The following is a 24,214-nucleotide window of genomic DNA, read 5'->3' on the forward strand; positions in this document are numbered from 1 at the left end:
AGCTTTCTGGGAGCCCCAAATGGGGGAAGGAGATAGCAAAAAAAAGCTCCCCGGGCTGGGAAGAGGATTTTTGTATGTGATCAAACAACCCTTGAAGTCGGATCGGATCAGTCCAGAACCTAGTTGCCACGCTTTCAAGCATCTGTCCTCTTCTGTCCCCAGGATCGAATTGATGGCATCACCATTCAGGCCCGCCAGTTCCAGGATGCTGGCCATTTTGACGCCGAAAACATCAAGAAGAAGCAGGAAGCCCTCGTCGCTCGCTATGAGGCGCTCAAGGAACCCATGATCGCCCGAAAGCAGAAGCTGGCTGACTCGCTGCGTTTGCAGCAGCTCTTCCGTGATGTGGAGGACGAGGAGACGTGGATTCGGGAGAAAGAGCCCATCGCCGCATCCACCAACAGAGGTCAGTCTGCTTCCGCCAGATGAGAATCAAGTCTGAGAAGGGGCTCTACTCTCCTAGCATAAGGAGGTGCATGTCAGAACAAGGAATGTCAAGTTTAAGTTAAACTGGAACCCTGGTGGAACTTGAAGAACGACAGGGCTGACTTTGCCCTTGATGGTTTGGGTGACCAGGGAGCGGTTTCTACTTTCAGGCAAAGATTTGATTGGCGTCCAGAATCTGCTGAAGAAGCACCAGGCCCTCCAAGCAGAAATTGCTGGCCACGAGCCCCGCATCAAAGCCGTCACGCAGAAGGGGGACGCCATGGTGGAGGAAGGTGAGAGGGTGCCACCCGGGGAGCGGCTGTGCCCTTGTCTTTACGTCCTTTCTGTGGTTAAGTGTGTGGACTCGAGTCAGATTGAACTCTGGGGTTGAGGATCTTCTCCATCCTCTCACTGTGTGCCCTTGACTAGACCCTGTCCTCTCGATCTGAACGTCTTACCTGTGAGATGCAGGTAATAAGGCTTCCTCCTGACGTTGCTGTGAGGGTCGGATGAGGTCAAGTAGGGGACAGAGTGGAACAGCCTGGTGCGTGTCTCGTGAGGACCAGGGGGTGGCGCTGTTAAGCTTTCGTTATGTGTCTGCGCTCCAGTCCCTGGTGTCAGTTGGGGTATCTGCTTCGTAGGGTCTGGATGGAGATCATGGCTCGAGGAGGCAAAAATAGAGCAGATCACTTAGAAGTTTGGGACCTGAACCTCCTAAAACGGGACTAAGGGGCCGGGCTCGCCACGGCGGCGTCAGCGCGGGGCCATGGATGCCTAGAAGGCCTGTCTGTCTGGCGCCCTGGCAGCCTCCTTTGCACTGTGCTCCCTTCCAGGCCACTTTGCTGCTGAGGACGTGAAGGCCAAGCTCAGTGAACTGAACCAGAAGTGGGAGTCCCTCAAGTCCAAGGCCTCCCAGCGGCGGCAGGACCTGGAAGACTCCCTGCAGGCCCAGCAGTACTTCGCCGATGCCAACGAGGCCGAGTCTTGGATGCGGGAGAAGGAGCCCATCGTGGGCAGCACCGACTACGGGAAGGACGAGGACTCCGCGGAGGTGAGTGAGCGCGAGGAGCCTGCCGGGGCTCGAGGCGGGGCCCTGCTGGGAAGGTGCCCGTGTGCGGCAGGTGCGGCCTCTGCGTTGTCCGTGTTCAGGGCAGTTTAGAACCTGTTTACTTTCCACTGTGGAAACTCAGCCTGGCCGTGAGAGAGCGGAGACTGCCTCCTACCACGAGCGTCTTTCTCTTCTTGTCCCTCTGTTCTCTCCTCGTGCGTGTGCACACATGTCCATGAGCCTGTGTTTTGCATTTTTGAGTCAAACTCTGACATCTTGTTCATGAAGGGCTGGTGGCCCTGTACTGACCTCTTAGCTTGCGAGTCCGTGTGACCAGAGTAGCTGAATGTTGATGTACCAAACAGGATTCTGCCAAGAGACGGGGCGGGGGGACTGAAGAGCCTGGGCAGCGGCGGTGGAAGGTGATGGTGGCGAGGGAGAGTAGCAGCCACGGGGAGGGCACGTTTCCAGCACGCTTCAGTTTGCTGATGCTGTTGAGTTCTCATGATAGGTGGTGGGTTCCCCATGTGTGCGACACTGTGCCTTGTGTCTCCTTGTCTGTTCCCAGCCCTGCAGAGGCACGTACGGGCAGGGAGAAAAGAGAGTGTTGTGGATCACATAGAATACGCCCTCCACGTTTGACATTCATTAGAAACGGGGGGAGAGTGTGGAGTAGGAGGTGATGAAATCAGCGTGTAACCAAGCGTGTCTTGGGATGCTGGCGGGTCACTCGGGCAGCGTGGCCAGGGTGCCCCAGCTCCTTGCGCTGGGCTCACTGTGACTTTGGTTTCAGGCTCTACTGAAGAAACACGAAGCTCTGATGTCAGATCTCAGCGCCTACGGCAGCAGCATCCAGGCTCTGCGGGACCAGGCTCAGTCATGCCGGGTGAGCTGGGGCACTTCTGGGGCACAGGAAGCTACAGGGCCCCGGCCCTTCCAGCATGTGTGACGGTCATAGGCTACGTTCTGGTGGCCTCACTGCGACGTCCTGGGACACAAAGATGTATTTATGGTTTAAAATGAGATTTTTGTTGTTGTTTTGTTTTTTTTTTAAGATTCAGAATAGCTAAAGTTCTGGAATCAGATTTCTCTGGTAGCTTAGAGGAGAACTCTCATGAACGTATGTTTGGGACATTTGGTCCAGTTTGAGTTGAAATCGGAGTCTGTCTTGTGCTCGGTGACACACCATGAACATCCTTTAATCGGGTTTGCCCTTCCTTGGGATTTTTAGCAACAAGTGGCCCCCATGGATGACGAGACTGGGAAGGAGCTGGTCTTGGCTCTCTACGACTATCAGGAGAAGAGCCCTCGAGAGGTCACCATGAAGAAAGGGGATATTCTCACCTTGCTCAATAGCACCAACAAGGCAAGGCATCGGAAGTGGTCGTGTGTCTGTTTCCATTAGTGCCGCCGGTTTTGCTCGATGGGGTTTCTGTGGGTCGTTGTGTCTGGAACAAGCCCAGGTTAGAATCTGAGGAGAGACCAGAATCACCCCGTCAGTCTCGCCGTTGATACGGCGGGTCCATCTCGTGGGAGATCAAGAAGGTAATCTGTGCGTCTGCCCAACACCTGGGGGCAGTACGCTGGCTCCCACTCTCGAGGGTGGCTGCTTTTCCTGATTACACACATCTAGGTGGAACTCCTTCTCCATAGACCAGAGTTTGCTTTTCTGGAACTCGTAGCTGCGGGTTCTTAACCTAGACCGTGTGGCTCCAGCAGAGCTGACGGCAGCTGTGATGTCACCCCGTAGGCCCTCGATGTTAAATGCTTCCCGGGTCCTCAGCCTCCCTTCCTTGACCTGTGCTGGTTTGATAGTGACTTGGAGGTGAGGTGCGTGGCACGCCACAAGTTTTGTCTGATGAATCACAAAAGCTTCTAGTCGAGGCTGGAGAGATGGTTGCCATCGTCATCAACGACCCTTATACCCCCCGTTTACCCTGACCGTGAGCGTTTGAGGAAATCTGTGATTTGTATTTCTTTTGACTCTCCAGCCACCGTCTGGTCTCATTGTTCCAAGAAACTTACCGTGATGGTGGACATTGTGTGTGCCGGCTCTGCTGTGGCTGTTCCCACAAGTGTTGATTAAGCACTAGAAATGTGGTTAATGGAGCTCTTAAATTTAGTTTTACTCTAATTTATTTAAATTTATGCAGCCACGTGTGGCTAGTGGCCACACGATTAGTGCAGTTCCGGGGAGTGACAGGACTGCCTTTCATGCTGGGTGTTGTCACAGCTTTCTTGTGACGCTCTCTGTGCTTGGCAGGTGATAGTCTTTGAGGAAAGTGACTTTGACACTGTCATGGGCTCCTCCTGACGTGGTCAGAGCTGTGCCTGTGCGTGTGTGTGTGCGCACGTGCGTGTGCGCAGGCCTCCTCGGTCTCTCCGTTCTGGGGAATTCATGCTTCTGGTTGTCCGTCTGTCTCCTTAGGACTGGTGGAAGGTGGAAGTGAACGACCGGCAGGGCTTCGTGCCGGCGGCGTACGTGAAGAAGCTAGACCCCGCGCAGTCGGCCTCCCGCGAGAACCTCCTGGAGGAACAGGGCAGCATAGCCGCGCGGCAAGAACAGATTGACCACCAGTAAGGGCCCCACGGGCGACTAACACGGCCCTGGTGTCCCTCGGGGCTTCCTTCACGTCCCACGTAGGCCATGGTTGAGGCAGTGTCCAGAAGCTTTGGAGCAACTGTTCCTGTGCCTGTGTGCACTCAGGACACCCGCTTTCCACTTCCCGCCAAGTCCCTTTTAACCCACAGTGTTCTGTTTGGACCTAAAACCCTTGACCCCTTTATTTTCCATATTTTGTTTCTTCCCCTAAAGTGAGTTTCTCTTCCTCCACAGCATTTTCTAGACCTCAGCCTCTGAACCTTTGTCCTTCAGTTGGGGAGATGTTCTGGGACTGAGATCTAGAGGTTCTCCTTTTATTTTTATTTATTTATTTATTTATTTTTTTTTTAAGATTTTTATTTATTTATTTGACAGAGAGAGATCACAAGTAGATGGAGAGGCAGGCAGAGAGAGAGAGAGAGAGGGAAGCAGGCTCCCCGCTGAGCAGAGAGCCCGATGCGGGCCTCGATCCCAGGACCCTGAGATCATGACCTGAGCCGAAGGCAGCGGCTTAACCCACTGAGCCACCCAGGCGCCCGAGGTTCTCCTTTTAAAAGGCTGTTGGGAGAGTGGCTGTCTCCTGCTCTCTGCTCTGGGACAGAGGTGGTTTTTTACGAAATAGTTCTGTCCTCTGTCCTCTAGCTAAGCTCCCGTAGTGACCTGCGTCCCTCCTGTAGGGTGTCTCGTTCTACTAATGAGCTCGGAAATTTCAGACACTAGAAAAATATCCAGAAGTTATGTTCTCACTAGACTCTATTACAATAGAAATTCTGTGAGTCTGATGATCCCTGAGAAGATCAGTTATGTGTCCGCTTCCAGATCTTTTCCATTCCTGCTGAGACAGAAGCGCGGTTGGGGCCGGGGTCGAACCGCGGGAGTAAAGCTGCCGGCCTGACACATGACTGGAGGGGCGTATTCGCTCTCTCCGGTCCCTTTCTTGGAGCAGCCCTTCCCTCCCCAGGCCTTGCTTTGTAAAGTGCCCAGTGCGGCCAATATAAGGAAAATTGTCCGCCTTAAACATGGCAGACTGTTGCGGAAAAGGAAAGTGAACTAACCCTCTAATTTACTTTGCTGGCTGTTTCTTTCCTGATTTCCTTCGTGGCCTGGCCTCCTTCCTAAGAGCTTTTGAATGGCTCCTCACTTGCCCGCTCTCGAAGCATCCGGTCTCCTGGCGCCCGTCGGAGCGGCCACTGTCCTTTCCCGTGGATTAATCGCACTAATCTGTGCATGCTTTTGCTGTGCCCCCCGTGCAGGACGCGCGTAACTAAGGAGGCCGGCAGCGTGTCTCTGCGTATGAAACAGGTGGAGGAACTGTGAGTAGGCGGCGGCCCTGCCGGCGCCCGTGTCCATTCTCCCTCTGCCGCTTCTCTCCAAGGCTCTTGTTCATCCGGAAGGACGAGGTGGGGGGGACTGCGCCGCCCTGCGACAGCTTCACTCACCAGGGACGAGGTTTCGGTGGCACCGTGTCAGTTGATGGCCGCTCGCTTGTCTTCTGGGTCGCTTCCGTGTGCAGCTGTGCGCTCCGTGTCGTTGGTCCCCCGCGCCCCCGTTGGCTTTGGTGGTGGGCCAGCCGTGCTCGGCAGCGAACCTGAAGGCCGGGCCCGTAGTGTTTCTTAGTAGGAAGCAGACGCCATTCCTCCCTTTAAAGTGCTCTGAGTCTGGGTACCTCGTTGCTTTTTTTTTTTTTTTTTTTTTTAAATCTCACTCAGAGAAGCTTAGATTTGAAGGTGATGGTGGATTTCCTTTAGCCTCTAACTTCGTTTTACTAAGTTTGTCACATTCATATCTCCAAAGCTAGTAAGTAGCTCAGCCTTTTGTATTTTAGCTCCTAAGAGCTCAAATACTCTTGGATTCCTCTGAAGTTTTCCAACACCAAAACGGTGCTTATACTCTGTACTTGACCTGATTTTCCGTCTAGTTGCTAAACCACTGAGAAATCAGCATATCACTCACCCACCCTTCAGAGAGGCTAACGGCCTGTACGAGGCTGTTGTAAAGCTGGGCATGCCTTCCCCCCGCCACCCCAGCCCCCGGCCCAGGGCGGCTCAGGGAGTCAGGAGAGCGGAGCGGCACCTCTCTCTGCATCGTGCCCGCACACTCCTGTCGTCTCCACGGTGCTCGCATGCCCCCTGTGTTCCTGTGCTGGACGCTTGGTTCCAGTCATTTGTGGTCGTGATGTTCTCGGGGCAACGTGGGCCCAGGGATGAGTGTGCCGGGCTGTCCCAGCCACCCAGTGGCGACCAGCACTGTGTGCACTCATTCCTGAGGCTGTGGTGCGGCCCGTAGGAGCCTCCTCCTCATCTGTGTTCTGACACCTTGCCCCCCGGGCACCATTGCGACACACTCATGGCCTTGGACCCGCATCTCAGAGACACTGGTGGTTTGGCTGTAGGCGAGCGTCCGTGGGAAGCTAACGGCCTGCCCGCCCCCTCTGTCACCCTCCCGGCCTCCCGCAGGTACCACTCTCTGCTGGAGCTGGGCGAGAAGCGCAAGGCCATGCTGGAGAAGAGCTGCAAGCGCTTCATGCTGTTCCGGGAGGCGAACGAGCTGCAGCAGTGGATCAACGAGAAGGAGGCGGCCCTGACCAGTGAGGAGGTCGGCGCCGACCTGGAGCAGGTCGAGGTGCTGCAGAAGAAGTTCGATGACTTCCAGAAGGTACGGGCGGTCTGGCATCTGAGCTGACGAGCGGCCCGAGGGCGCGGTGGTCCGGCCTCGTGACTGAAGTTCACGGGAACCGACCGGGCACGGGTGGCGACGGCCCCCCGGGGAGCCGCGTCACGGGGATGTGAACTGGAATTTTTCTTCGGCCGGGTTAGCCTCATGGAAGTCAAGGTGCTTTTCTCTATTTCTCTTAAGAGCTTTTGTACTTAAAAGACAAAAACATGTTAAAGTATTTTTTGTAATTGGGGTAAAGTGGGCACAATACACAGTTACGCATCTTTCAAGCAGGCGGTTCGAAGCACTTAGCGCGGCGCGGCGCAGCCACTGACCTCTCTGGCCCCGGGCCGTTTCCCGTGTCACGGGGGAGCCGCACCCTCGGCACAGCGTCCTTCCCGGGGTCCCTGGCCCTTTGTCCCCAGATTGACATATTTTGGACATTGCGTACACGTGGAATCGTGTATGACGTGACTTTTCACTGCCAGCGGCTGTCACGGAGCAGCGTGTTTTCCTGGTTCACTCTTGCCTCCCCGGCGTCGGGACTCCACAACTTTTTATGGCTGGATGGGACTCCACTGTGTGCCTAAACCACATCTTGTTTCTCGTTCCCACTTGGAGAGTTTCATAACCAGTTGGTGTGGGTGAGGGGCTTTCCCCCCCAGGGGCTGTCGTTAGAATTTCAGCACATTTTAAAAACATGATCCTCCAAAGAAAGCGGAACGCAGCTTTCCGTCCCGGCAGAATAACGGCGCATGAACCACAGTTGATGAGGCAGATGGGAGACGAGCCGTTGTCAGTCAGTGCGCTGTTGTTTCCTTGCTTCCTCAATCGCCACAGTCAGGATTTCCCGATTTAGGTGACTCCTGTGGAATAGAGAAACTGGTTCACAGGATACCTAGTGAACAGAATCCTGTAGGTTCAAACTGTAGCTCGTGAACCTCTTTTGCCCGCCTCCTCCTCTGTGTTACTCTTGGCGTCTTAGCTGTTACGGCTTTTGCTTCACAGGATCTGAAGGCCAATGAGTCGCGGCTGAAGGACATCAACAAGGTGGCTGAAGACCTGGAGTCCGAAGGTCTGATGGCCGAGGAGGTGCAGGCCGTCCAGCAGCAGGCGAGTACCCCGGGCTCGCATGGGGCCCGTGTGCCCGGCGGGAAGCAACGTGGCTCCTTCCTGTGTCCTTTCGGGCCCAGCACGCGGCGTCCCATAGCGCACTGTGCCGGCCCGGGTGTCAGGTCCTCTCTGGCCCCATTTTGTTAACCTCCTGTCTTCTCCATGTGCCCATTTCGTGTCATGAAAGTTGTTTACTGTTTATTTTTCTTTATTATTTTTTAAAGATTGTATTATTTGAGAGAAAGAGACACCGGCAGAGAGGGAACACAAACAAGGGAAGTGGGAGAGGGACCAGCAGGCTTCCTGCTGAGCAGGAAGCCGGATGTGGGGCTCGATCCCAGGACTCCGGGATCATGACCTGAGCTGAAGGCAGACACTTAACCAACTGGGTCACACAGTTTACTGTGTATACGGCCCTTAGTTAGTAGTAAACTTACCCATTTCTTAAATAAATAGAAGGTTTTGCATGTAAACACTCAGTCTGTCAGACTCTTAAGAAGTTCTTCGGGGCGGGGCGCCTGGGTGGCTCAGTGGGTTAAGCCTCTGCCTTCAGCTCAGGTCATGATCCCAGGGTCCTGGGATCGAGCCCCACATCGGGCTCTCTGCTCTGCAGGGAGCCTGCCTCCACCTCTCTCTCTCTACCTGCCTGTCTGCCTACTTGTGATCTCTGTCAAATAAATAAAATCTTTAAAAAAAAGAAGTTCTTCGGGGCAATTTGTCTGTCTTGTGATTCTGTCCCCGTGTCCGGGTTTGACAGTAACAAGTGTCACAGAAAGCTGTGTGTTTTCTCGAATAATGAAACTGGTTTCCCTCTTTCCTTGTAGGAGGTGTGTGGCATGATGCCCAGGGTAAGTCTGTGTGGAACCTGGAACGTGAGGAGGGGTAGGTTTTGGGGAAGAATAGAAACTCATGAACCTCTTATGGATTTCTGTCCCCAAACCTCAGAGGAGAGGGGCCTTTTGTTGGTAAAAATCTGTGGAAGAGAAAGAAGAGCAGAAACCGGTTTTGATTTGCCATTCTCCAGAAGACCATAGAAAAGAAATTCTCTTCAGTTTTCTAAAGTTTTTTCCACAGCAATTATTTTATGTTTATTTATTATCCTTTTTCCAAGAATCCAGTGAGTAGGACAGAGACAAGAGTTGGTGGTTTTCTTACTAAATTTCTTCATTCTCTTCATTTTTGTCCACTTCATAAAAGACTAGAATTTTCCTCTCCTGTTTGTTGGCTTCCCTTTCCTCAAGCTGCCTTGTGGTGTGCTCTGAGCCAGCAGTTTCTGATCTCAGGGAAATGCCACTCTGGCTGATGGCTCTGGGGACCCCCCACCACGGATGGGAGGTGGGGGGGCTGCGTCGGTCTGCACTGCGTGGCTTCCTAACGTCTGCCTCTCCCCTGAGCAGGATGAAACGGATTCCAAGACCGCATCCCCGTGGAAGGTAGGAACTCCCTTGCCAGTTATGTTTCCAAAGGTTTTCAGGAATAGACATATTTTATGGGTTTTTCTGGTGTGTCTGTTTCTGAGGATTTGGGCTTGTTGGGAGTCTCTGGTCATTTCTGGCGTTGTTGGCTGGTTACTTTTTGACCCTGGCATTCTGTCCTTTGACTCTGTCATGTCTTAAAATGCAGCCCTTAGTAAAAAGAAGCAGGTGTTCCGTGCGGGCGCTCAGGACGAGTTCGGTTAGATGGCCTTGTATACCCACGTCGCTGCCAGGGGAAAGCGTGCAGCGAGGCCCTGCGTGGTTAGGCGTGGTCGCGCCCATGGGATTGCAGTCCCGGAGGACAGAACAGGGACAAGAAAATGACCTCTGCCTAGCCACTTTCCCCAGGGGCCTACGAAATGCTTCTTCAAAGATACCAGATCCTGCAGAGAGATGTAGAAGGAGGAGTAGAAAGAGATGTACTTTCCACGACAGACACGATTCCAGACAGACACAGGGTGCTTGGCTAGGGCCCCCTGCTTCTGGCTTCCTCACCCCTCCTGGCCCGGATGGTTCTGTCATTAAAGAGTTTCACACTTGGGGGGGAGCATGCCTTTTCCCTTCGATTCAGCTTTTTCTCCTTGTTTTCAATCGTAATTATTCTTAGGTTGCGGGGTGTGATCACTGGTGATGTGAGTGGGCAACATCCTCACCCGTCTCCCCTCCTGGTTTTTCTGGTAACGGGCGTGTTTTCGGAAGTGTGTTTCAGGTGGCTTTGTGAATACCAACGCCACCAAATAAATACATACAAGTTTTCTTTTTAACTTTTATTTCTAAAACGGATTGGAGACAAAGGTGTGTCCTTTTTGAACCCCGTACACACCCACACTGGTTGAAAATGTCCCCTGGGCGTGTCACGGCAGCACCGATGGGCCCGACTCCCCCCACATCCCAGCTTTTGGCCCCTGATTTTCTTAACATATTTGAAGATCACCAGTATTGTAATATGGGTTTTGTTTTGTTTTTTTTTTTTTTTTTTCACATAAAACTGGGTGGGTTCTGTGATCCCAAGGAATGTCTGATTTATACCTTGGTGAGAAGAAAGCTAATTCACCGGTCTTTGTGTTTTGTTTTGGGTTGTTTTGCCCCTGTCTGGTAAGGCTGTTGCCTCATGTTCGAGGGGGACACTGTTAAAAAGACGAGCAGCCCGATAGCCAAGAAGAGATATGAGGTTCTTGGCATATTTAGGCATAAACAGTCTCAGCTCCCAGCATTTGTTAAACTGGGTGTTTTCTGGACTATTCTGTAGTATGAAGAACACTAAAACTTAGTCATTGAGCTCTGTTTCCTGTCAGCCAGCTGGGGGGTTTCGTGTGTTTATATTTAAGATTTTATTTTTAAGCAATCTCTACACCCAGCGCGGGGCTTGAACTCAGAACCCTGAAATCAAGAGTCGTGTGCTCCCCCGATGGAGCCAGCCAGGCGCCCCACCCCGCCCCAGCTGTTTTAATTGTGGTTGTCACCACTCTCTCATGACTCTTCATCGAGTGAACTTAATTAAATTGTGCACTTGGGTGCTTTGTGCCTTTCCACTGGTTAGTCCTTTATTTGTGGCTCTGCTCAGCATTTTGACCGTGTCCCCTTAAGAATTTTGGTTGATGATTGAAACCTAATGAATGGCACCTGCTCCTCGGAATTGTGTCTTAATTGGCAGACTCGGGATTAGCATTGCTCTTTTGCTTTCCTCCCTCCATAGTCTGCTCGTCTGATGGTTCACACCGTGGCCACCTTTAATTCCATCAAGGTAAGAAACTGGCCAGCCCCCTCGTCTCCCAGTCTCCCTCCCTGTTCTTCTTCTCCTGACTATGGCAGAGCTTTTGTCCTAAGTCATCACGCGAGCTGTTGCACTTGTCGCCGTCCCGGCTGCGAGGTTTTCCTGGGGAATTATCCGCCCTCTGCCCGCAGCAGCGTGGCCAGGTGGCCTTCCCTGCTCAAGAACTTGCCCGCTCTTACTGGTGAAGTTAGCCTTCCCTTCCCTTCCCTTCTGGTAGGTCCCCCCAGTGTTTGTCTCTTCAAGCACCGGGCCCCACGTGGCCTGCCATGGCCTGGGGTGCGGCTGGGCTTGGGGCTTGGGGACTCATCCACACGCTAGTTCCTTTGTTTGTTTGTTTTAAGGATTTTTATCCATTTATTTGAGAAAAAGAGAGCTCACGTATGGGAGGGTGAGAGGGTGAGGCGGCAGCAGACTCCCCACTGAGCAGGGAGCCGGACCCTGGCCAGTCCCAGAACCCTGAGATCAGGACAGGGGTGAAGTGAGACGCCCCCCGCAGGGTAGTTGTTGACGAAGCAGCAGCTCCGGGCGGCGGCTCGGAGCAGACAGGGAGGCTGAGTCAGCTGCACATCTCTGCAGCCTTCAAGGTGATTCCAGGTCAGACGCTCACGGAGCGTTGAGGCCGTCAGACGTGGCTAACTTTGCCGCGGTCCTCAGCTTCTGGACTTGTGCTGTTGCATCTGTACTAATTATTTCACTGGGAAGGGTGGAGACAGGAGATCATCTGTACTCCGGCCGTTCCTGGCCAGCCGAGCGCTGGTCCTCTGGTTCTGGGCCACGTGTCGGAGGCTGGCCTGGGCGCGGCCACGCTGAGTGCTCTTGTCCTGCAGGAGCTGAACGAGCGCTGGCGGTCCCTGCAGCAGCTGGCCGAGGAGCGGAGCCAGCTCTTGGGCAGTGCCCACGAGGTGCAGAGGTTCCACAGGTGAGGGGCAGCTCGGGGCCGCGGCGGGGTTGACCTTGGCGGTCCCTGCACGTGCTGCCTCCGCTCCAGTTGAGCTCCGTGCTCTGGTGTCCCGGACCACACCTGTCACGGGATGCACTGCTCAGTAAAGACGGAGGGAGCGAATGTGGGTTCTTTGCTTCGTGGAGCTTTTGGTGGTCGCCGCTGTGTCCAACAGTCCTTCACCGTCCGTGTGTCTCCCCGTAGAGATGCGGACGAAACCAAAGAGTGGATTGAAGAGAAGAATCAGGCTCTAAACACCGACAACTACGGCCACGATCTGGCCAGTGTCCAAGCCTTGCAGCGCAAGCATGAGGGCTTTGAGCGGGACCTCGCAGCTCTCGGCGACAAGGTGAGAGGTGGCAGGGCCGCGGACGTTTTGGGCCCGGGCAGCGTGACTCTTCCACTCGGCAGAGCGCGGCTCCCTCACGTGCCGTCTCGCCACCTTGCTCCGGCAGGTCAACTCCTTGGGGGAGACAGCCGAGCGCCTGATCCAGTCCCACCCCGAGTCGGCCGAGGACCTGCAGGAAAAGTGCACGGAGCTGGACCAGGCGTGGAGCAGCCTGGGGAAGCGCGCGGACCAGCGCAAGGCCAAGCTGGGCGACTCCCACGACCTGCAGCGCTTCCTCAGTGACTTCCGGTACGAGGCCCGGAAGCCTTTGGGCGGTCATTCGCGTCGGGCAGGTCCCCCTGGGCCAGGCAGAGTCGTCCGGCTCCCCCATGCCCGCGAGTCGGGAAGAAGTCTCCGCTTCCCTGTCCACATGCGCACCGTTTCCCGCCGATGGCATTCGGTTTCTGCCTTCGACGTCTCTCTCACTTACTACAGATGTACTGTAGGCTCTTTCGCAAACCTGTTTTAGTGAGAGAAACTTCCGAGTCTTTGAGAAATAGAAAGGATGAAACAGTGAACCCGGCCGGCACCTTTCGCGTGTAGCCACCAGTTGGCTTTGCCGCCAGACACATGCTTCCGCGTTGCTGACCCCGCTGTCGGTGCTTTGCAGATAACATGGCCCTTTCCCTCTAAATACGTGGGCCTCTGCCTCCCGCGTGCCCCGCGTTTCCATCCTCCACCCTCACGTCCAAGGCCAGTACAGCAACCTCTTAACCTAGTCCCAGCTCAGGTTCTCCCGGTTGTCTCAAAGGTGTCTTCACGAGTCCAGGTTTGTGTTTGGGTCCAGGGTCCAGCGGAGAGTTCCTGTTGCAGTGGCAGTGGTCGCCTGACCCCGCTGCCCTCTGCGTGTTGTCTTTCACGACACTGACGGTTTTGAAGGGTCGAGGCTGGGTGTCTAGCGGGATGTCCCATGACCTGGGCCTCAGGCTTTTTTAAGGCTACGTAGTGCCCCACCGGCAGGTGAGGTAGAACTTGGTCACTGGCACCCATTCGGGACAGGTGTTTCTCTGTGGCATGCTTCTGTGCTAACAAGGGTTTCACATGGGTGTGTGCGCACGGGGGTATACACGTACATTTGTTTTATCTGGGCACTTGCTCTGCGGGGCGGGGCTGGGCAGGTGATGCGTTTCCCCTTCCCAGGCCTCTAGTAGGAGGTCCCAGTTGGGTTTTTGGTTTTCAGTTTTCGGTTTCTTTTTTTTAAGGTAAAAATCAAGTAACAGAACAGTTACATGTCTTAAAGGATGTCATTTACCGGTAATCTTACTGTGTTATACAGTGGTACTTACTGTGTTATACGAGTAGTACCTCTCTGAAGTTTTGACACTTTCCACCGCCTCAGAAGAGCACCCCGACCCCCATGAGGAGTCACCGCCCCCCCATCAAGTCTGTTTTCCGTCTCTGGAATTGCCGATCCCAGGTGTATCTGATCAAAGGAAGTCTAGGATAGGACCTGTGACCCCACACGTTGATTTCTGTGCCCTCACCTGCAGACATCGGTCAGAAGCTGGGTTCAGCGCCTGCGTGGGCCCAGGACTGCTGCAAGCTCAGAGAAAAGTGATTCCTCCGAAGCTGTGGAAAACTGCACCATAGTTGTTGCTTGTGTTAGAAGCTACTTTACGGCTAGAAGATCTCAGTCACAAGTTTAGTGCATCGATTTCTGAGGAATACTCATTCTTTTGTTGTCGTTTTTAATTTTTTTTAGCATCTCAATAGGATGAACAAGAGGCTTTGAAATATTTTGCCCAGAGATGTGGATTATAACTAGTTAACCATTCAGTAGATTAACTGGTTAGTAGATTAACTAGTTGACCCTGAATAATCATTTAGTAGACTAATTACTTGACCCCAAATAATCTTCTGAGACCGGAATTGTGTGGTTCTCTTTTCCTGGGCAGAAAGCCTGCTTGCCAGGTAACGTAATCGCTGTTCCTCTGTGTCTGCTTGCCAGGGACCTCATGTCTTGGATCAATGGAATACGAGGGTTGGTGTCATCAGACGAGCTCGCCAGGGACGTCACCGGAGCTGAAGCTTTGCTGGAACGGCACCAGGTAGGGGGCTCTGCCCGCTGAGTGGTGGTGGGGGGGTGTCGTGCTGCTGGGCTAGGAAGACTATGCCCCCTCCCCGCCCCCCTGCTGCCAGCAGCACCCTAGCCACGAGTCGGTGGTTGACGCGGCAGTGGGCATCCCGTGCCGGTTACCTAACCCCTTCCCTTCTCTTGGCAGGAGCACCGGACAGAAATCGATGCCAGGGCTGGCACTTTCCAGGCCTTTGAGCAGTTTGGGCAGCAGCTGCTGGCTCATGGGCACTACGCCAGCCCAGAGGTCAAGGAGAAACTAGATATTCTAGATCGGGAGCGTGCGGGGCTGGAGAAGGCCTGGGCTCAGCGCAGGATGATGTTGGATCAGTGCCTCGAGCTGCAGGTGCGCACAGGACGTCGCTTCCCGTTTGCCATGGGCTTTCGGACCGGGAGTTTCATGGCCGACGGCCCCATCTGCCCACCTGCCTCCTTTTCTTCAGCTCTTTCATCGGGACTGCGAGCAAGCTGAGAACTGGATGGCTGCCCGCGAGGCCTTCTTGAATACCGAGGACAAAGGAGACTCGCTGGACAGCGTGGAGGCTCTGATCAAAAAACATGAGGACTTCGACAAAGCCATCAACGTCCAAGTGAGGCCTTTCTCCCGTCAGGTCTCGGTGTATGTTTGTCCAGATGGGCAGCTCTCTTCGGGGGCTGCTGCCGCTTCCCCTCTCAATGACTAGAATAAAAACTCATCCCTGATGTGCCCAACTCAGCCTTGGCCGCTCCCTGAAGCAAGGAGACTTGCTGTTGGCCACACGAAAGAAGAGTGGCACCCCTTGTGGGAAAGCGCATACAGACCTGGATGCTTTTTAAAACTTCTAAGTTCTGATACGTGTGAGGTTTTAGTAACAGGGATGCCCCACGGAAAAAACGTATCGTCAAAGCAGAATCACAAATGTGCTGGTGAGGAGAGAGAACGCCTGAGCGCTAACAGCTCGGGAAGATGGGCACCTCTTTGATTTGTAGCCCGTGTTGTTGAAAATCTGGCCCCCATCTGACAATCAGCTTGATTTTGTGTGTGACAACTCCTGGTGTCCTAGCCCCTGTCCCCAGTGTGACCTGGAGTCGTCTTGAGTTAAACTCTGCTAGTGGTCGAAATCAAGCTTCTCCTGGCCTCTGCTCTCCGGCTTCTAAAGTGTCAGCGTAGTCTGATCCCAGCACCAGCTCAGGCCCCGCCACCCAGAACAACCACTCTCTTCACAAGACCTGCGGCCCGTGCAAGGCTGGGCCCGCCCGCCTTGGCCTCACGCCTCTGTTTGCCCACAGGAGGAGAAGATCGCCGCCCTGCAGTCCTTCGCTGAGCAGCTCGTCGCTGCTGGCCACTATGCCAAGGGTGACATCTGCAGCCGACGCAACGAGGTTTTGGACAGGTGGGTGCCGGTGGTGCTGCGCGCTCACGGGCCCCGGGGGAGCCTCCGGCCCGTCTTGTTCTCCGGGAGCTTCACGCTTGGGTTCCGTTTCACTTTCCCAGGTGGCGCCGCCTGAAAGCCCAGATGATTGAGAAGAGGTCGAAGCTGGGAGAATCGCAGACCCTCCAGCAGTTCAGCCGGGACGTGGATGAGATCGAGGCCTGGATCAGTGAGAAACTACAGACCGCAAGCGATGAGTCCTACAAGGACCCCACCAACATCCAGGTGAGTCGAGCCGAGTGGCCGCTCATCCCCGGGGCAGCCTCGGTTTCGGGACAGGTTCTGTAAAGAAGGCAGCTTCAGCTGGGGGGCTCCACCTAGAGAACCATGTCCTGTGTCCGTGCGGAAGCCAGCCAAGATTATTCCAAGAAGCTCAGCCCACGGAGAGGTGTCACTAAATGACCCGATGTGAGACAGTACCTTCCTCACTTGTCCCCGTGGAGGCCATGTCCGCTAGAGAAATGTGTGGCATCCCCTCTAGCAGCTCTGCCCCATGCCGAGCTTCCCAGGGGAAGGAGGACAACAGAGTGAGCCTCTGTTTAGTAGCGGATATGTGCTTTCACCTCCGTGTACTGAACTCTTGTTATTTTAATCTGTTTTTGTAGCTTTCCAAGCTGCTGGTAAGTTTCTAATCTTCAAGAGTTTTTTAGTTAAATGCGCTCCAGTGTTTGTGTCCCTCTGCGTAGATCCTTGTCGTGGCCTCGCGTGGTCGGCTGGCGTCTCCTCACGCGTGCTTCTCATTTCTAATGACCCATCACACTCCATTCAAGTGTCCCTGTGGGATGTGGCTTTCTCTGTCGTAATTAGCCTGCACCCCTGCACCCCCTCCCTTGTACCCATGTGTTACTTAGGCAAGTTCTGTACGATGTTTGATTTGGGGGCAGTAGTTAACTGCTGTCTTTTCAGAGGCGCTTCTTTTAAAAAAAAAAAAAAAAAGGAGTAATCAGTTTTTTCTGTATGGAGTTGTGCTCCCGGTTCTCGGTGGCCGAGGACAAGGCGTCTGGCATGGTGCGAGTCTGATGACACAGCCAGGCTGCCGTCAGAGGTGCTGGTCCCTGGAGACAGACAGTTAAGTTGCCTCAGGGAAGCAGATGATCTGCTTCCAAAGCTCACCGGAGCCAGGGGTGAGAGATTAAGGAAAAAGAGGGTCGTTGTTATGCAGGGGGGCAGCATAGGGGACTTTTCGGTGAAAATGTAGTCCAGATGGTGCTTTAAACGGATCGAAGAAATGAAGAAACGAGATAGGTGGGGTTCGAACCAAAGAGTGATCAGAGCAAGAAAGAGAAGTGGGAACTGGACTCGGGTCAGGGTTTGTGGGTATTTGAGACCCTGCTCGGACTCGGGCAGCGGAACGCAGAAGGAGGCCGCCTGATGTGAGCACTGCGCTCCGCCAGCCGGGCTGCTCCGTCCTTCGACAGTTGCTGCCCCTGAAATGAAACATTTGATGCAGAATCCTTCCCCGACCGTACTTTTTTAATTTTCTTTAAGTTCTTTTCCCCCAAATAACATCCCCTGAGACCCTGCCTTTCTCACCCAGAATTGTGTCACAGCTGTGTCCTTGCGTTGTCTTGTAGTGTTTCCCGTGCCTTCTGTTGCTTTGCAGACTCTGAAAATCCCCTTGAGACCTAGCATCAGGAGCCTGGCATTCTCCCAGCCCTCTCTTTTCTTAGCAAAAATCATTTCCTACTTCCAGTCGAACTTGGATTTTAACAGTGTTCAGGAGTTTTGGTTAATGACAGCTACAAAAGGCAGCAAAGTCAAGGTCTGGAGCAGCCGTAGTTGCTCCGCCTGCCAGCCGAAGTGATCACGGCCTCATGAGTATGACAGGCGAGCCAGGTGTGTGTCACCTGTTAGATCGTCTGTCCACGGAGAAGGTTGTGGATGGAAACTGATGTCCGAGTAGTTTAAACACTGCCTTTGGCTGCTGGTGTTTTCTGCAGAATGGTAGAAAGTACCCAATTCTCGGACTTCCCTCCCAGCTGATTGAAGAATTGACTCCATTCCCCTGCTCCTGAGCTGGTCCATATCCTTTCTCCCAGCCGGGTCCTTCTGCCCAGCTCCCAGAAGGTTGAACCCCACACTGTTTGACAAATGCCATGACTGCCTTCTATAAGAAATGTTGACACTTGCCCCCAGTTGTTTTAAGTTTCTGAGACTCCCTCTTCCCTAAACGGAGGTAACCTCACAGGACCTGGTTTTGAAAGGTCATCTTTCTGGAATTTTAGAGCAAGCACCAGAAGCACCAGGCCTTCGAAGCAGAACTACATGCCAACGCCGACCGCATCCGCGGGGTCATCGACACGGGCAACTCCCTCATCGAGCGCGGGGCCTGTGCGGGCAGTGAGGATGCTGTCAAGGTATGGGCCGCGTGGTGACAACTTTGAAATGTGGCTTTAAGAACTAAGCAGATGGGGGTGCCTGGGTGGCTCAGTCGTTAAGCGTCTGCCTTTGGCTCAGGTCATGATCCCGGGGTCCTGGGATCGAGCCCCACATTGGGCTCCCTGCTGAGTGAGGAGCCTGCTTCTCCCTCTCTCTCTGCCCTTCCTCCTGCTTGTGCACTCGCTCGCTCTTTCTGTTAAATAATTAAATAAAATCCTAAAAAAAAAAAAAATTACAAAAGCAGATTGAAGATTTTTGCCTACATGACCGATGGGGAGTGTTGGTAAGAAAGGCTCCCGTGAGGCTGTCTGTTCTCCCCACGAATCGCTCAGCTTTAGGAGAAGGGGCTCTTTCTGGACTTCCCCATCTCCGATGGCCCCTTCTCTTCCCCAGGCCCGACTGGCTGCCTTAGCTGACCAGTGGCAGTTCCTGGTGCAGAAGTCAGCAGAGAAGAGCCAGAAGCTGAAAGAAGCCAACAAACAGCAGAACTTCAACACCGGCATCAAGGACTTCGACTTCTGGCTCTCTGAGGTAATGGCAGGTTCCCCTCCCACCAGCAGGCGGTTTCTGGTCATTTGGGATAACAGGACAGTCAGTAAGCTCCAAACCATGAAAAAGGGCACCCCTTTCCACAGAATCTTCCTTATCATCACAGAGTCTTGTGCTCTAAGGGGTCAGAGGGAACGAACGTTTCGAGAAGAGAGCGCTGATAGATAGGAATTAGGCAGTGGCTCGCTTGTCTCCATGGGACTGCGAACGGGGAGCCGGGGTAGAGTCTGGGCGGCCGCAGCTCTAGAGACTCTGCCTGGGTGGAAACCAAAGTAGCAGCTAAGTCAGGAAGGCAGAGTTAGTAGAAAAAATTTGGGAAAAGAAATTTTTGGAGCCTACCGTGAATATTTCTCTCCAGTCTATGCATATTTCCATCAACAGTAGCGTAGTTCTGTTTGTATACGGAGTTGATCTCAGAATATAATTTTTCATGAGTGTGTTTTGGGAGTATTATCCTGAGTCATTAAGAATTCTTCCTAAGGGGGCACCTGGGTGGCTCAGTGGGTTAAGCCTCTGCCTTCAGCTCAGGTCATGATCTCAGGGTCCTGGGATCGAGCCCCGCATTGGGCTCTCTGCTCAGCAGGGAGCCTGCTTCCCCCTCTCTCTCGGCCTGCCTGTCTGCCTCCCTCTCTGCCTACTTGTGATCTCTGCCTGTCAAATATACAAATACAATCTTAAAAAAAAAAAAAAAGAAAATTCTTCCTAAGCATTTGAGGAGCTGCGTTGGGTCCATCCTAGTCCTGCCATAACTGAACCATTCCCATGTTGGTGGACGTTGACGTGTTCGCAGCATTCCGGTGGGACGTCTGCACGGACAGCCTTATGCGTTAATCTCAGCTGCTGCTGCTGATTCTGTTCCTTGGCGGGGGCCCCCTGAAGTGCGATCACCCCGCAGTTTGCCCCTGAACCTCCGCAAGGGCACCGGGACCCTGCCTTGAGCTGTGATATCACAAGTTCTAGGCTCTCAAGTCTGAATTTGATTGACAGGAAGGGAGAAGGACTCAGGCCGCAGGGGCTGATATAGGCTGAGTCACTGTGACAACATAACTTGGGGTTGACAAGTTTACAGCTGGCCAAAGACCTAGCCAGACAACGGGGCACCCTGGATTTTCCAGAACACCCGCTGTGCCTCATACACACGGGGCACCACACGGTCACATCTCCCCTTTCCTGTTTCCCTGCCAGGTGGAGGCCCTGCTGGCATCTGAGGATTACGGCAAAGACCTGGCTTCCGTGAACAACTTGCTGAAGAAACACCAGCTGCTGGAGGCGGATATATCTGCCCATGAGGTGATCAGAGGGGGGCTGGGCCCGTCTGGGGCGCAGCGGGGCCTGACCCAGGGAGACCCAGCGCGTGTGGGGGAGGAACGTAACGGCCGGCACCTCGAGCCACGTTCCCAGTGTGGCCTTGAGGCTGTTTTATACCCTGTGCTGTTACCGAAGGCCCCAGCCAGAGTTTGTTTATGTGGGTTTGTCTGTCGGTAGTCGCCGTTTATATTAAAAAATTAATTTTAAAAGTTAAATTTTAAAAAGACAGTCTTAAGGGATTTTTGTCATTCTGAGAATGACAAAATGAGAGCTGGAAAGCGGAGCAGTGGTCCCCGGGAGTTAGACACAGGTGCGGTACAGCAAGGAAGGGACAGGGGTTTCCCTTGTGCTCACAGAACAACGTAGCTTGGTTTGGGTTACAGGACTCTAGGCGTGGGGGAGTCATGTGGCACTATGGACGCACACCCTCACGGACACCCTCACGGACATGGGTGGATGCACGTACAGTTGGTGAAATCTGTGGTTTTGCACCATGGATTGCACCGGGGTCCGTGGCCTGGTCTTGCTGGGGCACCGCAGAAGCAACTGCTGTGGGGAGGGCTTGGGGGAAGGGCACACAGGCGCGGTCCTGGTCTTTTGTTTTTGAAGCTATCCTGGTTTTGCAGCTTCTTGTGAGTCCGTAATTATCTCAAGATGAAAAATCAAGAGTAAGTCTGAGAAAAAGAGTAGCACTTTTTATGAACGATAACCATGTCCAAAACCAAAACAAGATACAGTAAGAAGACTGGCATTGGCGGTGTTTCTCAAATCTCTTCAGTCCGGTTTAGTAGAACACAGCCAGATTCTCGTAGCTGCTTCCAAATTCAGTGTGTGGGGTCGGTCAGAGCCGATGGAAACCCAGCCTCGCACAGGGGGTTCGAGAAGGGAGCGGTGTTTTCAGTCACATGATTGTGGGTCCTCTGACACCAAAGTCAGTACATGGTAGGTGCTTAACTGTTAGTTGCAAAGTGGACTCTGAAACCCTATCCATCAGTGTTTCGTACCATTTAATATTAAAAAGCCACTGGTCTATCATGGACATGGACTGTTTTTCTCATTGCACGTCTAAGTGCATGATGTCACAGAATCATTTGGAAAACCTTCTGACTGAAGCAGAATCACCTCTTGTTCCATGAGCTCCCACGCCACAGTCGCTGACTTCACAGCCAGTCTCAATAGGACAACCTTCACTGGTTGAGTGGCTGGTCCCCCTCATGGAGGCCAGTGCACTTCTTCCAGAATTCCCACTTTCACCTGAAAGTTCAGGTTTTATCAGAAGCAGCAGACTCTGCCTTCCTGAAAGTGACAAGTTCACTTCCATCTTTCTGAAGAAGGCTCTGTCAGACGTTAAAGTCTGGATGGCCGTAGTCTGGTCATCATTCTGTCTGTGAGGACAGCCCGTGAACAAGCGGCCAGCTCAGCTCAGGACACGGGCTTCTCCTCAGGACCGTCCTTGAACTTGAGTGTGCTGCTGAGTTGCTTGTGTGCGCTTCCCATGGTGTCACGCAGGACACTGACACCGACACGTACCCTGAGATGGAGATTTGATAAAATCCACAGCTTCTGCCTTCATAGGGATGCCCTCAAGTGAGGGGTTTCTCCCACGGCTCGGAGTCTGGAGGCATCGGCACCCCCAGCACGGCTCTCGTACCGCACGGCTGTCGTACCACATGCGAGCGTCCATTCAGTGAGGAAGCCAGATGGGGTCTTTGTGTCATTAAGAAAATAATTTTGACGTGTTAGAACCCCAGGGATCCACATAGGCCACGTCGAGAGAACATCCAGCATGCCACAAAGCCAGGCTGTCGGTGAAGAGTTCGAGACTTCTGCTTTTCAAGCAGACAGTCATGGGAGAGCCGGGTTCCTCACCCCTCCCGTTGTGTCCCTCGCCCCAGGATCGCCTGAAGGACCTGAACAGCCAAGCAGACAGCCTGATGACCAGCAGTGCCTTTGACACCTCCCAAGTGAAGGACAAGCGGGACACCATTAACGGTCGTTTCCAGAAGATCAAGAGCATGGCAGCCTCGCGGCGAGCCAAGCTGAATGAGTCACATCGCCTGCACCAGTTCTTCCGGGACATGGATGACGAGGAGTCCTGGATCAAGTACGTGTCCTCGGGCCTTCGCAGTCAGGTCCTCTGGGATGTCTGTTGAGCCTCTGCTGGCAGGTGCTGGGAGCCACTGTACCAGGGGGGTCTGGAGCTCTGGGCCGCCTGGCCGTGAGGTCTGGCTCTCTCCCAGAGTGTAGCAGCACCTGGCCCACGGGGACACCTTGGCGGCTTCTGTTGCCCAGCTGTGCAGTGACAGGGCCGTCGATGGCCTCAGGTGGGAACAGTATGTGATGATGGAACCAGACTTTGTGTAGACCCTGCCCGGGGGTCCCCAGGGAGATGAGCCAGTCTTTTTCGTTCTAGAAAAGACAGCCCAATATCCTGGGCGGGGTCAGTCCCCGAAGGAGGGAGAGTTGTTTTTAATTCCTTTCCCGTTGCAGTCAGAGGGGATTAGCATTTTGTAAACACGCCATATTTTAAGGACAAAAATCCTGTCTCCTCTTCCTCTCTTCCTTAGAGAATGTTGTCCAGGTTTTTTTCTATATTTCCACGTGTGGTATCTGCATGTTTGGAAAAGTGGGGCTGGTGAGGCGACCCCGCTGGCGCCTCCTTGTTCTCCTGTGCACCCTGACCCTGGTGGGGCTCCTACATGCCCGCGCCGGTGCCCTTTGTTTGGGAAATAGAGGCTTTTATTTTCCCGAAGACTGGCAAGGGTTTTTGTGGCGAGATCGGCAGGTGTAGGTGAAGGACATGGGGTCCGGAGACGTCCCAGCTCTTGACCAAACCTGTCCAGTTGAGAACTCGGGGTGCAGAGTGCCTGCCCGTGTTGTGCAGGGAGAAGAAGCTGCTGGTGAGCTCTGAGGACTACGGCCGAGACCTAACGGGCGTGCAGAACCTGAGGAAGAAGCACAAGCGGCTGGAGGCAGAACTGGCGGCCCACGAGCCCGCGATTCAGGTGAGGGGCGGGCGACGGGCAGGGGACCCTTGCCCTCGCGCATTCTGCCGTCTGCGGTGTCTGCGAGCCCGCGTTCCGCACCCGGAAGAGAGGACTCCTGGGTCCGATGCTGAGGCCTTTTGTGGACACACCTAGGGGCAGGTGATAGCTGTTATTGTCATTTCTCGCCTGTCAGGGTGTCCTGGACACTGGGAAGAAGCTGTCTGATGACAACACCATTGGCAAGGAGGAGATCCAGCAGCGTCTGAGCCAGTTCGTGGAGCACTGGAACGAGCTGAAGCAGCTGGCGGCTGCGCGGTGAGCGCCAGGGAAGGGGCGCGGGCGCTGCGCGTGGGAGGCCAGGCTCGGGCTGCCGGGCCTCTGCCACCTCCCGGACCCTTGTCCCGGGCGTGTCCTGTTTCGGAGCTGCCTGGACTGGCCCTGCTGAGCGGGTTCCCTTGCGTGGATCTGAACCCGCATACGGTTCCGGAGCTTCACATGCGAACAGCCCTGTGTCTGCTTCGTGTGACACAGAAGGGTTGATGGAACCAGTCACAGCCCATGTTTGAAGAAAAAAAAAACAAACAACTTTTTTTGTAGAGGTTTTTTTGACCTTTTTTAATTTATTTGACAGACATTGCAAGAAAGGGAACACGAGCAGAGGGCGCGGGAGAGGGAGGAGCAGGCTTCCCGCCAAGCAGGGAGTCCAGTGTGTGGCTCGATCCCAGGCCGCTGGGATCATGACCTGAGCCGAAGGCAGACACTTAACTGAGCCACCAGGAGCCCCAGGAATGTTTTTAAACACACATTAGCTGTGAGGGTTAAAGTCGGATGACATCAGTGGCTCCTGTCCTGTGGTATGTCCTGTCATCAGGGGCCAGCGGCTGGAGGAGTCCTTGGAGTATCAGCAGTTTGTGGCCAACGTGGAAGAGGAAGAAGCGTGGATCAACGAGAAGATGACCCTGGTAGCCAGCGAGGACTACGGAGACACGCTTGCTGCTATCCAGGTCAGAGAAGCTGGCGCGCCGCCCCTCGCTTTGTCCAGTGGCTGCGTTGGTGCCGGGAGAGCCCCCGGCCGGCAGCCTCA

At 54.0% G+C, this 24,214-nt stretch overlaps 1 protein-coding gene across 17 annotated transcripts in view; it reads left to right on the forward strand.

Moving 5' to 3' along the window:
- Positions 1 to 24,214, forward strand: part of SPTAN1 (spectrin alpha, non-erythrocytic 1) — a 61,508-nt gene that overhangs the window by 26,729 nt on the left and 10,565 nt on the right. For 4 of the 17 annotated variants that reach the window (XM_047701282.1, XM_047701278.1, XM_047701293.1 and 1 more), the window contains 28 exons: positions 163 to 406; positions 597 to 719; positions 1,260 to 1,477; positions 2,268 to 2,360; positions 2,706 to 2,840; positions 3,903 to 4,051; positions 5,330 to 5,389; positions 6,533 to 6,731; positions 7,740 to 7,844; positions 8,669 to 8,692; positions 9,239 to 9,277; positions 11,016 to 11,063; positions 11,921 to 12,012; positions 12,238 to 12,382; positions 12,489 to 12,670; positions 14,370 to 14,469; positions 14,644 to 14,841; positions 14,939 to 15,085; positions 15,765 to 15,868; positions 15,970 to 16,132; positions 16,513 to 16,527; positions 18,133 to 18,264; positions 18,680 to 18,817; positions 20,021 to 20,125; positions 22,039 to 22,247; positions 23,028 to 23,148; positions 23,324 to 23,445; positions 24,002 to 24,134. In XM_047701282.1, the coding sequence (XP_047557238.1) occupies positions 163 to 406; positions 597 to 719; positions 1,260 to 1,477; positions 2,268 to 2,360; positions 2,706 to 2,840; positions 3,903 to 4,051; positions 5,330 to 5,389; positions 6,533 to 6,731; positions 7,740 to 7,844; positions 8,669 to 8,692; positions 9,239 to 9,277; positions 11,016 to 11,063; positions 11,921 to 12,012; positions 12,238 to 12,382; positions 12,489 to 12,670; positions 14,370 to 14,469; positions 14,644 to 14,841; positions 14,939 to 15,085; positions 15,765 to 15,868; positions 15,970 to 16,132; positions 16,513 to 16,527; positions 18,133 to 18,264; positions 18,680 to 18,817; positions 20,021 to 20,125; positions 22,039 to 22,247; positions 23,028 to 23,148; positions 23,324 to 23,445; positions 24,002 to 24,134 (3,543 nt within the window). The remainder of the gene's footprint in view (positions 1 to 162; positions 407 to 596; positions 720 to 1,259; positions 1,478 to 2,267; positions 2,361 to 2,705; positions 2,841 to 3,902; positions 4,052 to 5,329; positions 5,390 to 6,532; positions 6,732 to 7,739; positions 7,845 to 8,668; positions 8,693 to 9,238; positions 9,278 to 11,015; positions 11,064 to 11,920; positions 12,013 to 12,237; positions 12,383 to 12,488; positions 12,671 to 14,369; positions 14,470 to 14,643; positions 14,842 to 14,938; positions 15,086 to 15,764; positions 15,869 to 15,969; positions 16,133 to 16,512; positions 16,528 to 18,132; positions 18,265 to 18,679; positions 18,818 to 20,020; positions 20,126 to 22,038; positions 22,248 to 23,027; positions 23,149 to 23,323; positions 23,446 to 24,001; positions 24,135 to 24,214) is intronic. The other 13 variants (XM_047701279.1, XM_047701290.1, XM_047701294.1 and 10 more) reach the window with 8 other exon arrangements.

The sequence above is a fragment of the Lutra lutra genome, chromosome 13 (assembly GCF_902655055.1).
Source record: "Lutra lutra chromosome 13, mLutLut1.2, whole genome shotgun sequence".
Classification (NCBI taxonomy): domain Eukaryota; kingdom Metazoa; phylum Chordata; class Mammalia; order Carnivora; family Mustelidae; genus Lutra; species Lutra lutra.